Source organism: Salvelinus fontinalis, chromosome 2, assembly GCF_029448725.1.
Source record: "Salvelinus fontinalis isolate EN_2023a chromosome 2, ASM2944872v1, whole genome shotgun sequence".
Classification (NCBI taxonomy): Eukaryota; Metazoa; Chordata; class Actinopteri; order Salmoniformes; family Salmonidae; genus Salvelinus; species Salvelinus fontinalis.
This window is the reverse complement of record NC_074666.1, coordinates 33172352-33195250: the sequence shown is the minus strand read 5'-3', so window position 1 is coordinate 33195250 and position 22899 is coordinate 33172352. Positions and strand designations below refer to the sequence as shown.

The following is a 22899-nucleotide window of genomic DNA, read 5'->3' as shown; positions in this document are numbered from 1 at the left end:
GCTGCCTTTGACACCATCAATCACCACATTCTTTTGGAGAGACTGGAAACCCAAATTGGCCTACACGGACAAGTTCTGGCCTGGTTTAGATCTTATCTGTCGTAAAGATATCAGTTTGTCTCTGTGAATGGTTTGTCCTCTGACAAATCAACTGTACATTTCGGTGTTCCTCAAGGTTCCGTTTTAGGACCACTATTGTTTTCATTATATATTTTACCTCTTGGGGATGTTATTCGAAAACATAATGTTAACTTTCACTGCTATGCGGATGACACACAGCTGTACATTTCAATGAAACATGGTGAAGCCCCAAAATTGCCCTCGCTAGAAGCCTGTGTTTCAGACATAAGGAAGTGGATGGCTGAAAACTTTCTACTTTTAAACTCGGACAAAACAGAGATGCTTGTTCTAGGTCCCAAGAAACAAAGAGATCTTCGGTTAAATCTGACAATTAATCTTGATGGTTGTAAAGTCGTCTCAAATAAAACTGTGAAGGACCTTGGCGTTACTCTTGACCCTGATCTCTCTTTTGACGAACATATCAAGACTGTTTCAAGGACAGCTTTTTTCCATCTACGTAACATTGCAAAAATCAGAAATTTTCAGTCCAAAAATGATGCTACTGAATGATACTTCTAGGTTAGACTACTGCAATGCTCTACTTTCCGGCTACCCGGATAAAGCACTAAATAAACTTCAGTTAGTGCTAAATACGGCTGCTAGATTCCTGACTAGAACCAAGAAATTTGATCATATTACTCCAGTGCTAGCTTCCCTACACTGGCTTCCTGTTAAGGCAAGGGCTGATTAAGGTTTTACTGTTAACCTATAAAGTGTTAGATGGGCTTGCTCCTACCTATCTTTCCGAGTTGGTCCTGCCGTACATACCTACACGTACGCTACGTTCACAAGACACAGGCCTCCTAATTGTCCCTAGAATTTCTAAGCAAACAGCTGGAGGCAGGGCTTTCTCCTATAGATCTCCATTTTTATGGAACGGTCTGCCTACCCATGTGAGAGACGCAGACTCGGTCTCAACCTTTAAGTCTTTACTGAAGACGTATCTCTTCAATAGGTCATATGATTGAGTGTAGTCTGGCCCAGGAGTGTGAAGGTGAACGGAAAGGCCCTGGAGCAACGAACCTCCCTTGCTGTCTCTGCCTGGCCGGTTCCCCTCTCTCCACTGGGATTCTCTGCCTCTAACCCTATTACAGGGGCTGAGTCACTGGCTTACTGGTGCTCTTTCATGCCGTCCCTAGGAGGGGTGCGTCACTTGAGTGGGTTGAGTTACTGACGTGATCTTCCTGTCTGGGTTGGCGCTTGGTTTGTGCTGTGGTGGAGATCTTTGTGGGCTATACTCGGCCTTGTCTCAGGATTGTAAGTTGGTGGTTGAAGATATCCCTCTAGTGGTGCGGGGGCTGTGCTTTGGCAAAGTGGGTGGGGTTATATCCTTCCTGTTTGTATCCTCGGATGGGGCCACAGTGTCTCCTGACCCCTCCTGTCTCAGCCTCCAGTATTTATGCTGCAGTAGTTTATGTGTCGGGGTGCTACGGTTAGTCTGTTATATCTGGAGTACTTCTCCTGTCTTATCCAGTGTCCTGTGTGAATTTAAGTATGCTCTCTCTAATTCTCTCCTTCTCTCTTTCTTTCTCTCTCTCGGAGAACCTGAGCCCTAGGACCATACGTCAGGACTACCGGGCATGATGACTCCTTGCTGTCCCCAGTCCACCTGGCCTTGCTGCTGTTCCAGTTTCAACTGTTCTGCCTGCGGTTATGGAACCCCTACCTGTCCCAGACCTGCTGCTTTCAACACTTAATGATCGGCTATGAAAAGCTAACTGACATTTATTCCTGATTATTATTTGACCATGCTTGTCATTTATGAACATTTTTTAAATCTTGGCTCTCTCTAATTCTCTCCTTCTCTCTTTCTTTCTCTCTCTCGGAGGACCTGAGCCATAGAACCATATGTCAGGACTACCGGGCATGATGACTCCTTGCTGTCCCCAGTCGACCTGGCCTTGCTGCTATTCCAGTTTCAACTGTTCTGCCTGCGTTTATGGAACCCCTACCTGTCCCAGACCTGCTGTTTTCAACACTTAATGATCGGCTATAAAAAGCCAACTGACATTTATTCCTGATTATTATTTGACCATGCTTGTCACTTATGAACATTTTGAACATCTTGGCCATGTTCTGTTATAATCTCCACCCGGCACAGCCAGAAGAGGACTGGCCACCCCTCATAGCCTGGTTCCTCTCTAGGTTTCTTCCTAGGTTTTGGCCTTTCTAGGGAGTTTTTCCTAGCCACCGTGCTTCTACACCTGCATTGCTTGCTGTTTGGGGCTTTAGGCTGGATTTCTGTACAGCACTTCGAGATATTAGCTGATGTACGAAGGGCTATATAAAATAAACTTGATTTGATGATTTAAACAGCTTAGAACATTCCAGAAAATGACGTCATGGCTTTACAAGCTTCTGATAGACAAATTGACATCATTTGAGTCAATTGGAGGTGTACCTGTGGTTGTATTTCAAGGCCTACCTTCAAACTCTGTGCCTCTTTGCTTGACATCATGGGAAAATCAAAAGAAATCAGCCAAGACCTCAGAAGAAGAAAAAAGTAGACCTCCACAAGTCTGGTTCATCCTTGGGAGCAATTTCCAAATGCCTGAAGGTACCACGTTCATCTGTACAAACAATAGTACACAAGTATAAACACCATGGGACCACGTAGCCGTCATACCACTCAGGAAGGAGACGCGTTCTGTCTCCTAGAGATGAACGTACTTTGGTGTGAAAAGTGCAAATCAGTACCAGAACAACAGCAAAGGACCTTGTGAAGATGCTGGAGGAAACAGGTACAAAAATATCTATATCCACAGTAAAACGAGTCCTATATCGACATAACCTGAAAGGCCGCTCAGCAAGGAAGAAGCCACTGCTACAAAACCGCCATAAAAAAGCCAGACTACGGTTTGCAACTGCACATGGGGACAAAGATTGCACTTTTTGGAGAAATGTCCTCTGGTCTGATGAAACTAAAATAGAACTGTTTGGCCATAATGACCATCATTATGTTTGGAGGAAAAAGGGGGAGGCTTGCAAGCCGAAGAACACCATCCCAACCATGAAGCACGGGGGTGGCAGCATCATGTTGTGGGGGTGCTTTGCTGCAGGAGGGACTGGTGCACTTCACAAAATAAATGGCATTGTGAGGAAGGAAAATTATGTGGATATATTGAAGCAACATCTTAAGACATCAGTCAGGAAGTTAAAGCTTGGTCGCAAATGGGTCTTCCAAATGGACAATGACCCTAAGCTTCCAAAGTTGTGGCAAAATGGCTTAAGGACAACAAAGTCAAGGTATTGGACTGGCCATCACAAAGCCCTGACCTCAATCCTATAGAAAATTTGTGGGCAGAACTGAAAAAGCGTGTGCGAGTAAGGAGGCCTACAAACCTGACTCCGTCACACCAGCTCTGTCAGGAGGAATGGGCCAAAATTCACCCAACTTATTGTGGGAAGCTTGTGGAAGACTACCCAAAACGTTTGACCCAAGTTAAATAACTTAAAGGCAATGCTCCCAAATACTAATTGAGTGTATGTAAACGTCTGACCCACTGGGAATGTGATGAAAGAAATAAAAGCTGAAATAAATAATTGTCTCTACTATTATTTTGACATTTCACATTCTTAAAATAAAGTGGTGATCCTAACTGACCTAAGAACGGGGATTTTTACTAGGATTAAATGTCAGGAATTGTGAAAAACTGAGTTTAAATGTATTTGGCTAAGGCGTATGTAAACCTGCGACTTCAACTGCAGTACATGGAGAGGACACAGACATTTTAAAGAGCATTGAGCATGAATACATTAAGTTGGGAGATAATTAATGTTGATATCCGCTCTCACCCTTATTATGTTATAACCTGTCACACTCTTATCTGTTTCACCTGTCTTTGTGATTGTCTCCACCCCCCTTCAGCTGTCACCCATTTTCCCCATTATTCACTGTGTATTTATACCTGTGTTCTCTGTTGGTCTGTTGCCAGTTCATCTTGTTTGTCAAGTCAACCAACGTTTGTCTCAGCTCCTGCTTTTCCCAGTCTCCCTTTTTCTCGCCGTCTTGGTTTTGACCCTTGCCTGTCCTGACTCTGAGCCCGCCTGCCATCCAGTACCGTTGCCCACCTCTGGTTTACTGACCCCTGCCTGCCTTGATCTGTCTTTTGCCTACCCCTGTTGGATTATTAAACCATTGCTAAGTCGACATTGTCTGCATCTGGTTCTTACCTTCATACCTAATATAACCCAGAACAGTCTAAGCCGGGGGAGGGAGTTCTTCTAAACTATATAGAATTGTTTTAAGAAGGTGATACCAAGGATAATTAGCTATTAGATTTAGAATTAAGACCCCTTGAAGTTTCCCCAAAAATATATAAATAAAACACTTTCATGAAAAATTGGCCTTAATGCTATTAGCCTAAAAAAACATATTAAATACAAGATTTACCACAAGATTTACCACATGGCCACACCAACTCAAAGAACGAGACGGCCGAGTGCTGAAGCACATAGCACGTAAAAATGGTCTGTCCTCGGTTGCAACACTCACTACCCAGTTCCAAACTGCCTCTGGAAGCAACACCAGCACAAGATCTGTTCGTCGGGAACTTCATTAAATGGTTTTCCATGGACGAGCAGCCGCACACAAGCCTAAGATCACCATGCGCAATGCCAAGCATCAGCTGGAGTGGTGTAAACCACTCCACAATTGGACTCTGGAGCAGTGGAAACGCGTTCTCTGGAGTGATGAATCACGCTTCACTGTCTGGCTACCTGCCCGACTGCATAGTTCCAACTGTAAAGTTTGGTGGAGGAGGAATAATGGCCTGAGGCTGTTTTTCATGGTTTGAGCTAGGCCCCTTGGTTCCAGCAAAAGGAAATCTTAACGCTACAGCATACATTACAATCAAGATGATTCTGTGCTTCCAACTTTGTGGCAACAGTTTGGAGAAGGCCCTTTCCTGTTTCAGCATGACAATTCCCCGTGCACGAAGCGATACAGAGATCGGTGTTGAAGGACTTGACTAGCATGCACAGAGCCCTGACCTCAACTCTATCGAATACATTTGGGATGAATTGGAACGCTGACTGCGAGCCAAGCCTAATCGCCCAACATCAGTGCCCGACCTCACTAATGCTCTTGTGGCTGAATGGAAGCAAATCCCCGCAGCAATGTTCCAACATCTAGTGGAAAGCCTTCCCAGAAGATTGGAGGCAGTTCTAGCAGCAAAGGGGCGACCAACTCCACATTAATGCCCATGATTTTGGAATGAGATGTTTAACGAGCAGCTGTCCACATACTTTTGGTCATGTAGTGTATAAGAAAGATCAGGAATCTTTATTTTTTACTTGTATTTAACCCCTTATTTTTGGCACTAAACAGTCTCCATATATACTGTACTTCCATAAATGTTTTCAAATGGTAACGGCGGACCTTCAGACGAGTCTTGTGGGGCCTGTGGGCGTCCTAGAGCAACACAACTGACATGTATGTGTTCGTGAGAGTCATTAGCGTGTACCCCGAACTGTTTGGACGCTACAGACAGAAGTTGGCAGATTGGCTGTACTGACTTCAGACGAGTCCCAAGACGCTTGTGGGGGTCATAGAGCATCTTTCCATAGAGGGGTCATAATAGTTTGTGGGCCAAACTTTTCGGACACTACAGACTATTTTGTGAGAAGACCGATTTCTGGGATGTCTCATGGTCTGACAAACACCGCTCTAGCTCTGTTACCTTTCACCGTAGATGCAGAAGTGTGACATCGGTGAATGCGGTGGACTGAAACGCATCCAATGCAAAAAAACATATCTCTAGCTTAAACGGACAGATTTTGGGGGGGGGTGTTTTTATTATGCTAATTAGATTTCAGTGGGTGCATGGACATCTACTTAGGTAAACACCCACAGGCTATTTATATTAGCCATCAAATGTAGGGATATAAAGTATTAATCATATATATATGAGCCCATAAACTGAGAACAATATATTTCAGGGCTCATGTGGAGGCATCCCATCTATGTCATTTTGATTTGAATACATTAAAGCCATCCTTTCTTATTATTCAGAGTTGCACCTAGCTTTTGTTGACCTCTCCATTTCTCATAAATCTATTTAGTCCAGTAGGTCTGCATCTTATCAGTGCCACAGAGAAACTAATAGATACATCAGCATGAGTTCATTACACAGTCATCTATTAAACATCAAATGTGTATTTTAAAGAATACTAGTTTTGAATTTGATTTCTTGGAAGCGCGTGTTGAGTCAAAATAGCACTATTTTTCAGCTTTCTTAATAAAGATGTAGCTAGCAAAGATGGACTCTTACCCAGGTTAAGGCTACCTAACACAGCTCCTTTCCCATTGCAGGCTTGGAGCGTGACATTCTGGGACTCAGTGTGGATAAGAAGGGAGGTATCCTGTGAAGCAAGAGAACAGTGTTTGAGTCCAGTGTCACTCTGATCAGAGGGGTATACTACAATTAAAGCTAAATCTACTCAGGGTTTTCTAAAACTAGCCAGCTTCAGTTAGCTTCACATTCCAGCTCAGGCTTCATTAATTTACGATGATACGGCCTCTGCAGAAGGCAGGGCATTCATATGTGTTGCTCTTCGCGGAGCAGAGCAGAACTGTTGTGAAGGATATTGTCAAGAGTGTGAGTTTGTATTTATACAGGACCTTCAGCCCCACCTACCGTCAACCAATCAAGTCAATGCGTAGCTATACAGAGTCCCCCGCATTGTTACAAAATGTGTGGAGCTCAATTTGGCCTCTGCATGCCTCTGAAGGCTCCGCAATTGCGCCTCCGACCACATTTTCGGATCAAGCATGAATTGGCTTTTACTAGCTAGTCAAACACCAAACTCTTCATTGAGACAATGCTGAAACGTCAATCCATGGGCGAGTCAGTGCCACATTTTAATTTGTGGCAAAATCAAAATGATAAAAATTATCTTGCCAATCAAGCAGGCTACGGTGTGAAATAGGCTTGTTGAACAGCCGTCTTTATTGTATAACTTATTGTTAATGCTGTCTTTGGTGTGCTTATCAATGCACAACCACCTCCCCCCACTCCTATCAATAAAATAATTTAATAGAAAGTCATACAAAGCTTTTACTGTGGATGAAGTTTGAAATGCATCCTGTCATTACTAAATGTGATTGTAACATAGGTATTTCAATCTTTTTACACAAAAACATTTGATGAATAAAATATTTCATCCATGGTGAAAGGGATGATGATGCAATCTTTGCAAGAAGGAGGGATTTTGATTTCATTGGTCCTCAACTCACGGCTCAGACACTTCATTCAGTATAAGTGGAGTTAGCACTGAGTTAGCCTGTCCGGGAGCAGGTTAGTTAGCCTGCCCGGGAGCAGGTTAGTTAGCCTGCCCGGGAGCAGGTTAGTTCTGAAGGATTCATTACCTGGCTAAAAAGTGAGCCACTTTCATGGTACCGGTAATCCAGAGTTAAACACAGAGTTGACTAAAGTTACCTTGCTAACTCCTCAAATCACATACATAGTATAGGGTGGTGATCAGAACATTGAGGGAAACAGGAGGATATGTAAATGTTCAATGTAAAGAACTTGAATTAGTTTACCTGTTTTGAGTGTATCTCTTGGGCGTAGAGAGAGAAGAGGAACTCGGACACTCCATCAAGCCTCACCCGATCTGATGTTATTCTCAGCTGCCCCATTCCTTCCTGAAACAGTCCGGAGGAAATCAACTTTTAATACAAACTTTGTTTAGTCATTCTTGCTCTTGTAATATGCTGATATTCTCCTCCAGAAGAGTTAAAGTTATCTTATCGTACCTCTGAAGTGTTTTGTGAGACTGCCGACATGCCTCGATGATCTTTAACTAGACAAAGGTGTACAAATGACTTCCCTGTTTAATTAGAGATAAAACCTATTTCAAGATAGGCTATCTCATCCAGGATGTCTAGTAATAAGCAACTGTCACTGATAAATACTGAACTGAGCATGTACTCTGTGTGAATCTCAAAAGTATTTAATTTGATTTCCTTCTCCTGGCCACCTACTCAAAATTGTCAGAGGGAACCTCATAGCAGGCGAGAAGAGAAATACTGTTGAAATGCACTCACTGTGTTGAGACAGGTGACCCTGAGAATCCAGATGGTCAGGGCAATGTTGACCAGCAGGGTGGAGAGCAGGAGAAGCACCAGCAGATAGAGGCAGCACTTCCTCCAGCCATAGATCCCCAGCCTGTGATCATCATTCTGCTCCTCTGTGTCCGGGCCTTCAGCACCCTCTGCTGGCGGGGGGTATTGCTGCAAAACCATCAGCTGAGAAGGACATTTATAGCACAGATGCAGAATAGGCTACCTACATCCTTGGGGAACATAGCATAAACATGGAGCATCACAAAGAAAAATGTTCATACAACATGTTATGTGTACAAGTCATACAAGTTTAAAGTAAAGATGCAATAATGTGCTGCTATATGTGTGACCACATTGCATTGAAGTCATGTAATCTGCTGTTGCATTACTTTACTTAGATAAACAATTATTATACAGTACCTTGTTTAGAAACTAGTCAGAAAACCGAATGCTTCAAAAGTGGTGAGAGTGAAATTACCCTTTTGACCAGAAGTCCAGTCAATTTGAATCTTGGATGTTTAGAAGCCTTTAATTTATGGCATCTCTTCAGTATGATGAAATTATTTTTAGAGTGGATATGAGACCCAAAATCCTAAATGTATTTGTGAACTGTACATTTCTCAATCTATACATAACATGCTTTAAATAACTGATGGGATCAAGATGAGATGAAAATGATAACTCTGCCTCCAAAAGGGTGAACAGCACTGAACACTAATGAGATCTTGTTGTGAAGAACCCCTTAAAAAGAAAATACAGGAACTCCTCTGCTAAATCTCCCCAGTAATTACATCTCAGTTCAGTTCCTGTTCAAAGCATCCTAATGAGCTGTTCAGTATTCCCCCAAGGAAACAGGGGAACAATCTATGGGAATAAGTGGCGTGATGGTTAAAAATGAATCTCCCGTAACATAACTTTAACCGATTGCTGGTTTTTACATCATCTGACTCATGTTCTGGGGATGTATTACACATTTTTATACCATTGCGACAAAAATTGTTCTGATCTTGAAATAACATATGCTACTTAAAAATACGTTTAATTCATATGACATGCAAGATGCAACATGATAAACAATAGGTCAGGACTACTAGCTTGTTCCTTAACCAATGACAGACAAATCAATGACAATAAGCATCTCTTACCAAAGTCTCAGAGAGAAAGTTTCCGTCCTTTGCAGAGGCAATGGGGCTTTTGTATGGAGCTCAGACCCATGGACCTGGCATTTACCAGCAAGATGCCATGAATCACGCTCCGAATCGGCACTGACTGAGTGATGCTTAGCATCCCTCCTCATGAGGACTTTGGCTCGCTCTCCTGCATTATATGGTCTACATTAGGTACCCACATTACTCTGCCTGCCTCACTTCTCCATTCTCTTTGTTCAGCCTAGGTTATGGGCTACCTATGGGTATCCATTGGAGGTGAAAAACCATGTAATTATTCTCTGTCCAAAACTTTTTGCAGAATAGTAGAAAAAGACCCCAGTCAGGTATATGAGATAAAAGAGACATAAAAGACAGTATTTCAAGTGATTCTCAGTCTCATTAGAAAATGAAGGTGTTTTCAGTACAGCATTCTGCTGAAGGGTTGCTGATATTATTTCAGAATTACCTATAGATTTTTGTAATAATATTAATAATTATTGCATATGATTCATTATGCATAATGAATGTTGATATTATTAATTAAAACGTCCTGTTGACAAATAATCAGCACCAAGGACAGGTTTCATAATATCATCATTTTTTAAATAATTCACTCATTCCTAATTTCACACTAGAGTAAGATTGTACCTAAATGTTCGCTCAAAGTGGAGATGCTGTGAACGAACATATCCTAAACTGTACAAACGGACACGAGTCATCACGTTTCCTTTCCGCATGCGATTCTGTCTGTCGGTCGGTGCATCGCTCTATTCAAATCCTCCTCATTGTAAACAAAAATACCTCAATGTCTTACCGACTTGACAGACTGCACGACTAGAAAACTCGTCTCCGGCATGTTGGTGTTGGATTTACAGGCGTAAAACCAGATATTCATGGCAAAGAAAGTCGTTTAAAATAAGTGATTGTCTGATACCTACACCAATATTACCTTGTTGCGATAGCGCCAATCGTGAAACTCAGATTGTCGCAAATTCTTACCACTGTCAACTCAACATCTCTGGACTGGAACTCCACTCCAGAATGAGTGATATGATGCCTTTATGCAATGTTGTGTTAATAATGGGCTGCTTATTCTAATTCCCTGTGGGGGCGTTATCACTACAAACATGCCACTCCAGTGCGCCTGGGCGCCATCACGCAAGAACAGGTTTGTTGATTTGGAATTTACACATCCCAGTGCGCACACATAATTAATTCAGAACTTTAAATCACATTTTGGAAAGTAATTTGCACAGCTGTTTGTTAAGTATACACACATTATAATGAGCCACTTGAAGACCAATACATGCATTACCAATGTTTTGATTTAGTCCTAAGCCTACACCAACGAATCTCCCTACAGGTAAAGTTACAATGTTTCACCATTAAAATCACCATGGTACCATGGTGGTAAGACACATGGAATCCTGTAGTAACCAAAAAAGTGTTAAACAAATCAAAATATATTTTATATTTGAGGTTCTTCAAAGTAGCCACGCTTTGCCTTGATGACAGCTTTGCACACGCTTGGCATTCTCTCAACCAGCGTTACCTGGAATGCTTTTACAACAGTCTTGAAGGAGTTCCCACATATGCTGAGCACCTGTTGGATGCTTTTCCTTCACTCTGCGGTCCAACTCATCCCAAACATCTCAATGGGTTGAGGTTGGGTAATTGTGGAGGCCAAGTCATCTGATGCAGCTCTCTATCACTCTCCTTCTTGGTCAAATAGCCAACCAGGTTTCAGCTAAATGCCCTGGTACTGGGTAAAGTTCATGATGCTGTTTAACCTTAACAAGGGCCCCAGGACTAGTGAAAGAAAAGTTGCCCCATAACATCAAAGATCCACCACCATTTTTACAGTAGGTAATGGGTTGTTTTCTTCTCATGCATTCTCATTTCAACTCTTAAACCACCACTGTTATGGGTAGCCAAAGAGCTCTATTTTCATGTCATCCAACAGATGGTATTGCTAAATGGTGTTGGCACTTGGATTGGAACCGGTGTTTTGGTGAGATGACATGAAAATAGAGCTATTTGGCCACACACACCAGTGGTGGTTTTGGCGTGGAAATGAGCATGCATAAGAGGGGCGGCAGGTAGCCTAATGGTTTAAGAGCGTTGGGCCAGTAACTGAAAGGACACTGGTTCAGATCCCCAAGCTAACTGGGTGAAAAATCTGCCAATTGCCCTTGAGCAAGGCACTTTACCCTCCTGTTAGTCGCTCTGTGCCTGGTTTCCCGATAGCGATGGAGCTTAAGGTTATGAGTGTTTTAATGATGCATTCTAAAAAATAACTGCCAAAGATGTCACACCCGTTTCCCAAAACGATATAAGACACTTATACTGTATGTACCGACATTTGTTGTTTCTCTAAAATCTGCGATTGTGACACACGGCACAGCATGATTTACAACTGCCCCGTTGACGGGACGCCTATCCCTAAGAAACAGGCTACTAGGTAGGTCTACTGATTGCACATGAAATTTGGTTGTGTTTTCCTTTTTTTTAAGTATCCTTGCTTCGTTTGTTTATAACACAGCAAGCTTTTTAGGCTATTTATATTAATCTATTACATTTTCGGTGGCCACAGAGAGACAGGTATTCATCTTCATTCTATGTTTAGCTGAGATTTTCTGTGTTGAAGTGACGCGGGAGGACAAATGGTGATCTACACACAAGTGGCTCGCTTGTGGCTTTGCTGGCAGCATATAGCAACACGTTGTGCGGCAAGAATTCAGCATAGCAAGTTTGTATGAAGGTCTGGTTATTAAATGGGTAAATAGTTGATTACAGCTCAGCTTCGCGTTCTTAGGAAACTATGCAGTAATTTAGTTTTTTTATGTATTATTTATTACACTGTTACCCAGGTAATTGTAAGTCTTATTACATACAGCCGGGAAGAACTATTGGATATAAGAGCAACGTCAACTTACCAACATTACGACCAGGAATACGACTTTCCCAAAGCGGATCCTCTGTTTGGACCACCACCCAGGACAATGGATCAGATCCCAGTAGGCGACCCAAAACAACGGCACCGCAGATGGAGCGGTCTTCTGGTCAGGCTCCGTAGACTGGCACATGCCGAGTATACTACTCGCTATATGTCCAGTCTCTTGACAACAAGGTAGACGAAATTCGAGCAAGGGTTCCCTTCCAGAGAGACATCAGAGATTGTAACATTCTCTGTTTCACGGAAACATGGCTAACATACCTTATCAGAGTCGGTACAGCCACCCGGTTTCTTCACGCATTGCGCCGACAGAAACAAACATCTCTCTGGTAAGAAGAAGGGAGGGGGTGTATGCCTTATGATTAACGAGTCGTGATGTGATCATAACGACATACAGGAACTCAAGTCCTTTAGTTGACCTGACCTAGAATTCCTTACAATCAAAGCTGACTGCATTATCTACCAAGAGAATTATCTTCGATTATAATCACAGCCGTGTATATCCCCTCCAAGGAGACACCTCGATGGCCCTGAAAGAACTTCATTGGACTCTATGTAAACTGGAAACCACATTTCCTGAGGCTGCATTTATTGTAGCTGGGGATTTTAACAAGGCTAATCTGAAAACAAGGCTCCCTAAATATTATCAGCATATCGAATGCGCGACCCGGGCTAGAAAAACTCTGGATCATTGCTACTCTAACTTCCGTGACGCATACAAAGCCCTCCCTCGCCCTCCTTTCGGCAAATCTGACCAAGACTCCATTTTTTTGATCCCAGCCTATAGACAGAAACTTAAACAGGAAACGCCCTTGCTCAGGTCTGTTCAACGCTGGTCCGACCAATCCGATTCCACGTTTCAAGAATGCTTCGATCATGTGGACTGGAATATGTTCCAGATAGCCTCAGACAACAACATTGATGTATACGCTGATTCGGTGAGCGAGTTTATTAGCAAGTGCATCGGTGATGTTATACCCATGGTGACTATTAAAACCTTCCCCAACCAAAAACCGTGAATTCATGGCAGCATTCGCGCAAAACTGAAAGTGCAAACCACTGCTTTTAATCATGGCAAGGCGACCGGAAACATGACCGAATACAAACAGTGTAGCTATTCTCTCCGCAAGGCAATCAAATAAGCTAAGTGTCAGTATAGAGACAAAGTAGAGTTGCAATTCAATGGCTTAGACAAGAGACATATGTGACTGGTTCTACAGTCAATCACGGACACCGACGTCTTGCTCCCAGACAAACTAAACAACTTCTTTGCTCGCTTTGAGGACAATACAGTGCCACTGACACAGCCCGCTACCAAAACCTGCGGGCTCTCCTTCACCGCAGCCAATGTGAGTAAAACATTTAAACGTGTTAACCCTCGCAAGGCTGCCGGCCCAGACGGCATCCCTAGCCGTGTCCTCAGAGCATGCGCAGACCAGCTGGCTGGTGTGTTTACCGACATATTCAATCAATCTCTATCCCAGTCTGCTGTTCCCACATGCTTCAAGAGGGCCACCATTGTTCCTGTTCCCCAAGAAAGCTAAGTGTACGGACGAGGAGGAGGAGTAAGGGTCGGACCAAAATGCAGCGTAGGTTGAATCCATAATGATTTATTTAAAGACGAACACGAACACGAAAAACACTTTGAAAATTACAAAACAACAAAACGACGTAGACAGACCTGAACATGTGAACTTACATAAACATGAAGAATGCACGAACAGGAACAGACTACATACACGAACGAAAACGAAACAGTCCCGTGTGGTGCGACATACACAGACACGGAAGACAATCACCCACAAACAAACAGTGAGAACAGCCTACCTTAATATGGTTCTCAATCAGAGGAAACGTCAAACACCTGCCTCTATTTGAGAACCATATCAGGCAACACATTTAACCCAACATAGAAACACATAACATAGAATGCCCACCCCAACTCACGCCCTGACCAACTAAACACACACAAAAACAATGGAAAACAGGTCAGGAACGTGACACTAAGGTAAGTGCTTTGATAGACTAGTCAAGGATCATATCACCTCAACCCTACCTGACACCCTAGACCCACTCCAATTTGCTTACCGCCCCAATAGGTCCACAGACGACGAAATCGCAATCACACTGCACACTGACCTAACCCATCTGGACGAGGAATACCTATGTAAGAATTCTGTTCATCGATTACAGCTCAGCATTAAAAAAACATTACACGCAAGATCTCACCCCGTGGGGTCAAAATGATCACAAGAACGGTGAGCAAAAATCTCAGAACCACACGGGGGGACCTAGTGAATGACCTGCAGAGAGCTGGGACCAAAGTAACAAAGCCTACCATCAGTAACACACTACGCCGCCAGGGACTCAAATCCTGCAGTGCCAGACGTGTCCCCCTGCTTAAGCCAGTACATGTCCAGGCCCGTCTGAAGTTTGCTAGAGAGCATTTGGATGATCCAGAAGAAGATTGGGAGAATGTTATATGGTCAGATAAAACCAAAATATAACTTTTTGGTGAAAACTCAACTCGACGTGTTTGGAGGACAAAGAATGCTGAGTTGCATCCAAAGAACACCATACCTACTGTGAAGCATGGGGGTGGAAACATCATGCTTTGGGGCTGTTTTTCTGCAAAGGGACCAGGACGACTGATCCGTGTAAAGGAAAGAATGAATGTGGCCATGTATCGTGAGATTTGGAGTGAAAACCTCCTTCCATCAGCAAGGGCATTGAAGATGAAACGTGGCTGGGTCTTTCAGCATGACAATGATCCCAAACACACCGCCCGGGCAACAAAGGAGTGGCTTCGTAAGAAGCATTTCAAGGTCCTGGAGTGGCCTAGCCAGTCTCCAGATCTCAACCCCATAGAAAATCTTTGGAGGGAGTTGAAAGTCCGTGTTGCCCAGCAACAGCCCCAAAACATCACTGCTCTAGAGGAGATCTGCATGGAGGAATGGGCCAAAAGACCAGCAACAGTGTGTGAAAACCTTGTGAAGACTTACAGAAAACGTTTGACCTCTGTCATTGCCAACAAATGGTATTATATAGCAAAGTATTGAGATAAACCTTTGTTATTGACCAAATACTTATTTTCCACCATAATTTGCAAATAAATTCATAAAAAATCCTACAATGTGATTTTCTGGATTTATTTTTCTCATTTTGTCTGTCATAGTTGAAGTGTACCTATGATGAAAATTACAGGCCTCTCTCATCTTTTTAAGCGGGAGAACTTGCACAATTGGTGGCTGACTAAATACTTTTTTGCCCCACTGTATGTCAACTGCAGTTATTCAATTTCCAATTTCTTTCTTTTTGATTTCTACTTCTCAGGTGAGGGTGCTGTTTAGGTAAGGGGGTGATGTCTGTACAAAAACAAAACAGGCTATTTTAAGTCACTCACATTGAAAAACATTTGAACAAATACACGCCCTATAACTCACACTTACACACTCATGTATCAATCTGATCGATGGATTGTGTTGTGCAGTAAACAGGTTCAGGCGCTATGCGATCCAAGGAAGGATACTTTATTCAGCAAAGATGGCTGACAAAAATACTAGGATGGAAGCAAATGGAAGAAAAAATATAACGTCATAATGAATCATGCAAAAAAGTTGTTGAGAAGAATATGTTAATGTTGAGAAAATGATTATGCATAATCTTTGGTCATAAAGTAAATTGACAAATTACTATTTAGCAAGCTAGCTGACGAGCTAACATTAGCCAGCTAGCTTTATGGGTGAGTATGAAATTGTAATTCTGGTTGTTTAATGTTTTAGGGACTCCTGAAACAACCAGCAAACCAGGCTGTGGTCTTATGAAACAGTGGATGTAAAGAGTCTAGCTAGCTAAAGCATTTACTGCAAAATGAATGTAACATTTTGTAAGCTTCCCTTGCTGATATTTGCCATGCAATGCACCTGAAATAACATAGCTAGCTTACTATTTTCTTGCTTATTGTGCAGTGAAGGATAAAAATACCTGAATGGATATGTAGCTAGCTATGTAGCCGATTTGTGTATGGACCCTAAAACGTTTGCTATAAATATTAGTTCAGAACCTAGCTATGAACCTCAGCTATCATAGTCGGTTGTATCAACTTCAAAACAGTCTGAATGACATTAAAGAAGCCTATGGATTGAGTAGACTATAATATAACTTTGCCAAGGATACAAGTTATATATACATGTGGTTATTACCATGCATGAGATCCCCACATTGTAGCCTGTATATTTAATATATTCACTGATCATTTACTCTACCTTTGCAAATAAAGGTGCAGTTCAGGTATGAATGTCTGTGAGACATTCTTTTTCAGTCCTATCTAACACCAGGAGTATCAAATTCCAGTCTTTGAATGATCCTGTGTCTGCATGTATGCATTACAGTTATACACTTCAATAGTGTTTACCAATCTTGGTCCTGGAACATCAATGGATACACATTGTAACTATGCAATAGACTAGAAACATGATTTGAATAGTTAAAGGCAGATTTGTAATTCATATACAGTACCAGTCAAATGTTTGGACACCTATTCATTCAAGGGTTTTTCTTTATTTGGACTATTTTCAACATTGTAGAATAATAGTGAAGACATCAAAACTATGAAATAGCACATATGGAATCATGTATCATGTAGTAACTAAAAAAGTGTTAAATAAAAATATAATTTATATTTGAGATTCTTCAAGTAGCCTTGATGGCATTCTTGGCATTCTCTCAACCAGTTTCATGAGGTAGTCACCTGGAATACATTTCAATTAACAGGTGTGCCACCTTAAAAGTTAATTTGTGGAAAATCTTTCCTCAATGCATTTGAGCCAATCAGTTGTGTTGTGACAAGGTAGGGGTGTTATAGAAGATAGCCCTATTCGGTAAAAGACAAAGTCCATATTATGGCAAGAAGAGCTCAAATAAGCAAAGAGAAATGACAGTCCATCATTACTTTAAGACATGAAGGTCAGTCAATTCGGAAAATGTCAAGAACTTTGAAAGTTTCTTCTGAGTGCAGTCGCAAAATCCATCAAGCGCTATGAAACTGGCTCTCATGAGGACCGCCACAGGAAAGGAAGACCCAGAGTCACCTCTGCTGCAGAGTATAAGTTCATTAGAGTTACGAGACTCAGAATTTGCAGCCCAAATAAATGCTTCACAGAGTTCAAGTAACAGACACATCTCAATATCAACTGTTCAGAGGAGACTGCGTGAATCAAGCCTTCATGGTCGAATTGCTGCAAAGAAACCACTACTAAAGGACACCAATAAGAAGAAGACACTTGCTTGGGCCGAGAAACACGAGCAATGGACATTAGACCTGTGGAAATCTGTCCTTTGGTCTGATGAGGCTACCACAGCATTCTGCATCAAAACGCCATCCCATCTGGTTTGCGCTTAGTGGGATTATCATTTGTTTTTCAACAGGACAATGACCCAAAACACCTCCAGGCTGTGTAAGGGCTATTTGACCAAGAAGGAGAGGGGTGGTGCTGCATCAGATGACCTGGCCTCCACAATCACCCGACCTAAACCCAATTGAGATGGTTTGGGATGAGTTGGACCGCAGAGTGAAGGAAAAGCATCCAACAAGTGCTCAGCATATGTGGGAACTCCTTCAAGAATGTTGGAAAAACATTCCTCATTAAGCCGGTTGAGAGAATGCCAACAGTGTGTAAAGCTGTCATCAAGGAAAAGGGTGGCTATTTTGAAGAATTTCAAATATAAAATATATTTTCATTTGTTTAACACTTTTTTAGTTACATGATTCCATGTGTTATTTCATAGTTTGTCTTCACTATTATTTTACAATGTAGAAAATAGTAAAAAATGTAGGTGTGTCCGAACTTGGCTGGTGCTGTATACAGAAACAGAATCTAAAAAACACTAAACTACACTTCCTATGCATCATGTAAATACTATAAAACTGATTTATATCAATATATAATTTCCTTCATCTGCACTGATCTGAGGATGCAGGATAGGTGTAGTTTTCACCAAATGATAGACTTAATTTCAATCAGTAGAGAATGTGAAATGCTTTATTGAAAGAAGTTCATTATCCAAGTGTTATAGATACATAATACATGGATTATAAATATTATAATATTATAAATACACGTTCAATCTGTACTTCAATGCACATCTAGTGTGCATTCTAAAACAGAGGAAGAAAGAGGAGGTGGGGAGAGAGGTGTGAGAGTGTAACAGAAAGGGAAAGATGTAAGAACAGAGGAGCAAGGAAGACAGCATTTGATTAATGAATCACAGTGCTACTCTAATATTCTCTCAGTTCATCCCAATTACATAATAGTGTCTCTAGCGGTGTCTCCTAATCAGTTGGCCTGAAAGTTATCTTAAGAGCGAGTGAGGTGGCGATGATGGAACTGGGGGTTGGCATCCTCTCTCACATCAAAACATACCTGCAGACGAGACACAGATGTAGAGAAAGATAGAACAAAAAAGGCTTATACATGCTAACACTGTCAGTCATAATCATCAGGAGGTGAAATGCAAAACTGACCTTGGATCATTAACTCTGGGACTACTACATCTCTATCTGTATTTCAATGTAAAGCATGTCTTTGATAATACTTCCTGTTGACACGACCAAGTGACCTCTCACCTCTGGTCCTGCTGTACCCTCTATGTAGCCAGTTCAGATGCGGGAAGGGTTCACCGACACAGCTGATATAACCTAGAGGATTTAGGGAGAAGGGGGAGCGGGATGAAGTGAAGGAGAGAGACTGTTATTGAGAAAATAAGGTAGTTAAAGATAGTGTTCAACAAGAATCTGTATGTGTGGCCTCACCTGGTGTCCACACTAATTGGCTTCAGAGTACTTTATACTGATAAACATGCACAGACACACAAGTACAAACAATATAGCAGAGTTATAGAAATAATGACATACTATTCTCTATGGTTGGTCCTCTTGCCTATTCTTTGAAGGTGGAAGGAGCAACAGTAATACACCTGAACAACACAATCCATCAATCAGATTGATACACAAGTGTGTAGGTCTGGGTTATAGGGTGTCTAATTGTTTTTTTTTAAATCTTAAAAGAGGCAGTTTTGTTTTTGTACAGACATCACCCCCTTACCTAAACAGTATCCTCACCTGAGAAGTAGAAATCAAAAGGAGAGAAACTGGGAATTCAATAACTGTGGTTGACATAGCTAAGTAAATTGCAATGTGGATGGCTCTTAAAAGAGCCTTTGGTTGTGTATTGAGTAGTCTATGGTGTTACCAGGGAGCAGCAGCCTCTTCAAAGAAGTAGGTGGTGAAGATCTCCCACACACGTGAAACATCCTGCAGAGCAGCAGACCTCTCCTCTGGCACACGGCGGCAATCTACAGATCCCATCCTGGTCCTTGTGTATATCCTCATTAAGTTATGCAGGACACAGGTAGCCTTCACATGCCTGAATTCCCCTAGGAGGCAGTCCCAGATGGCCCTCATCACCCAACCTTGCAGTGCCCTACACAGTAACTGTAGGCAATCAATTTGAAGGAATCTTCAGTTGCAAGGTATCTGTAGGAATAATGGAAGTCATTATTAGGCTTTTACGTCACCAGGTCATTGTGGATTACTGAAGTATAATAACAAATCATGATCACATTGGATAGATGTGTGCGCACACATGTGCATGTGTGGCATGTGACAACAGCAGGATCATATCAAGGATAGCATCACAAATTAAATATCACTTGAAGCTTGATGATGAGTTGATCATTTGACCCAGCTGTGTAGTGCTAAGGCAAAAACAAAAAGACCAGGACTGAGGACCAGGACTGAGAACCACTGCGCTTCATTGGGACCTCTTCATCTGCAGACAGGCTTTCACAGCTCTCTATCTCAGAACAGAAAAGATCACAAGAAACAGACTTCATTATACTCTAATTAGACAGCACTGAATATTATGTTACTATTATCTCCATGCTCACTTCTAGAGACTGGAACTACACAAAAGCACCTGCCCTATGCAGAATAGCCTACTCTCCCACTTTGACAGTTGGGGCTGCTATTCTTTCACCCTCCTCAATGGCTGTCAGCTAGCTACCTACAAATGCATTTAGAGTTTGTTTTTACAATGATAAATACATCAAGATAGCTAGCTAATATGAAGTTAGGTCGCTGGTGATGTTGGCTCGGTAGCTGGTGATGTTGGCTAGATGTTGGCTACATTAGCAGCTCATTTGAGTTAGCATGCACTGTAGCTAGTTAGATTCGTTTTTTAAACTCTTTATAAAGGGTGTCAATAATTTAGGACTCCACTGTATATAAAAATAAATGTGATGTTAAGTTATAGAGGCCACATTCAATATACACAAAGCTGGCTAAATGTTCTGTAACTAAGGAGGTAGTCTACTAAATGTCCAATATGAATACACGTTTGTTCCTACTGAGTGCCAACCACCATCTCTGCAGTGCTATTGAAAGGATCACCTAATTTCTTCTCCTTCGCTTCCTTTCCTTTCCTTAGCTTCCTTCTCCTCCTCCTTTTCTGCGCCTTCACCCTCCTCAGTGCCCCTTGTGTAGATCACCTGTGCTCTGTGCTTGGACACCAGCTTGATCATACCTGTGGAAAGCAGATAGGAAGAATATGCTGGATAAGAATACACAGCACATTTAAGGGAGCACAGAGGCTATTAACAAATTACTTCCAGTGGGCTTCAATCTGCAGATTCATGGAGCAGAACATGTCCAATAGATGGGTCACATGTATGCAACCGATATACTGACAAAGCTACATACTGATTAACCAAATTCATTCTTAACTTGGCAATTTGCTATGTTCCAATTCTCTACCCTTTCCCTCAGAATGTGCAATCATTCACTCCCCCTCAAGTACTTTAAAAAGTTGTGCAGGAGGGTTTTTTGACCATATTCCTTACACTGGTCGATTCCTTTAAATATTTGATGTTCAGGAGGAAGATGGGTAGAGAATAAGCCAGTTTGAGGTATACCTATAGACAGCAGTTCCTGGAGGGCTGTCCTGGCTAGACAGCCTCTGACCTTTAGCCTTTCAGATACAATAGTTGGGGTGATGAGTTTGTAGTTGGGCACTTCCTTGAGCAGTTTGTCGTAGGTGGCTTTGCCGAAGAGGACCAGGTTATTGAGCGTGTCCCTCACTTTTCCTTTGGAACACTTCTACTCAGAATAGAGAAAGAAGATATTAACTACTTATTATACTAGGCCAAACGGTGAGTTATTATAGCAACCTATACCAATAGCTACATTTCCAATGATGTTAACGTTACATCAAATCCAATCAAATTGTATTTGTCACGTGCTGAATACAAAAAGGTGTAGACCTTACCGTGAAATGCTTACAAGTCCTTAAGCCCTTAACCAACAATGCAGTTAAGAAAATATTTCCAAAATAACGAAAGAAAAAATAAAACCCTACAAAAACTCCTTTAATTTCCCCATAGGCCTTGTCAACTAACCATGGCAGAGTTAGTACCTACTGCAGACACCATTACTATTGCTCTCTATTTGTTGTACATCCGGGAAACCCGGAGCCGCTGCCTCCTCCTTCGTGTGGTGTTCTAGCAGAGGCCTCTTTGTTGCGTATTGCTGCCTTTCACATTTCAGAAAATGCATTGCACATTTGTTCTCAAAAAAAGGGAAAAAGGGAATGGGGGAAAAAGGAAATTGCACCACCATTTATCCCCAACACACCTCACCACTACTTTGGCCCTAACAGATCCTACTTCAGGCTGTTGGCCTGGGAGGCTGGAACCCCTTTTCTCAAAACCCTCTACAGTTTTTCTGCACTAAAATCTCTGACACCCAAAAACGTCTCTGCTGCTGCTACTACCAATACAAATTTCTGAGATTATCTTTTCATTTGTCCGGTACAATTAATGACCATAGCAATAAACGCCAAGAAGTCAACCTTAGTAAAGCACAAACGGTTCGGGTCACTCTGTACTGACCTACTACTCACATGGATACTGTCAGGCTCCCTCACAATTCTCCCTCCATCATCTACTTTCCTCACTGCCTCAGCATATGACACATTCTGCTCTACTATCACCCTGGAAACTTGAAACGGTGTCACTCGCACAGGACATTTCTGATCCCCAGCAACATGGCCACCCCCACAATTGAAACACTCCACTTTTTCCACCGAAACTACACACTCCTTAGTCCCATGCCCTCCTGCTCATTTCTCATACCTCAGAATAAAACTCAGAGCCATTGGGCTTGTACGACATTGCAGGCAGCTTTCCATTAGATAGCACAGCCACAAAGTCAAAATCGGCTATATCGTAAAAAATGTGTGTAAACAAAAATGTGCTTGGTCATAATTTAAGGTTAGGTTAAAAATCACATTTTAAGGAGATAAATTGTAGAAATAGCTGGGGTTTATGACTTTGTGGCTGTGGTAACTAGTTATGACCTTGCAGGTGACTGCTGACTGACTGATCGACAAAGAACCTTGCATCATAAATAACTACTCATTATTATTTGTAGAGTCGGTCACAATTGACTCATAATACATTACGATTTGATCCTCTCGAACATGAGGTAACCTAAATAGCTTGCGTTCCTGGGACATTGACTTTCTCATTGGTACCTCAGATTTTTTTCTTCA

General features: G+C 41.9%; 1 protein-coding gene and 1 long non-coding RNA gene across 6 annotated transcripts in view; both read right to left on the bottom strand.

The window, feature by feature from the left end:
* Nucleotides 1-12948, bottom strand: part of LOC129817302 (gamma-sarcoglycan-like) — a 29744-nt gene extending 16796 nt beyond the window's left edge. For 2 of the 4 annotated variants that reach the window (XM_055872399.1, XM_055872407.1), the window contains exons 1-4: nt 12273-12946; nt 8171-8371; nt 7667-7768; nt 6393-6483 (exon numbers count right to left, since the gene is read on the bottom strand). In XM_055872399.1, coding sequence (XP_055728374.1) covers nt 6393-6483; nt 7667-7768; nt 8171-8371; nt 12273-12422 — 544 coding nt within the window. In that variant the 5' untranslated portion in view covers nt 12423-12946. Of the gene's footprint in view, nt 1-6392; nt 6484-7666; nt 7769-8170; nt 8372-9333; nt 10625-12272 lie in introns of those variants that run through there. The other 2 variants (XM_055872426.1, XM_055872417.1) reach the window with 2 other exon arrangements.
* A 5442-nt stretch (nt 12949-18390) lies between these two features.
* LOC129817279 (uncharacterized) lies at nt 18391-20943 on the bottom strand. Of its 2 annotated transcripts, XR_008753690.1 has the most exons (5): nt 19543-20943; nt 19396-19412; nt 19206-19267; nt 18918-18989; nt 18391-18714 (listed from the first exon to the last, which is right to left on the bottom strand). It is a non-coding gene; the product is annotated as an uncharacterized LOC129817279 (long non-coding RNA). The 2 variants fall into 2 exon arrangements; XR_008753689.1 differs by having other exon boundaries at nt 19206-20943.
* Between the last annotated feature and the right edge of the window lie 1956 nt (nt 20944-22899).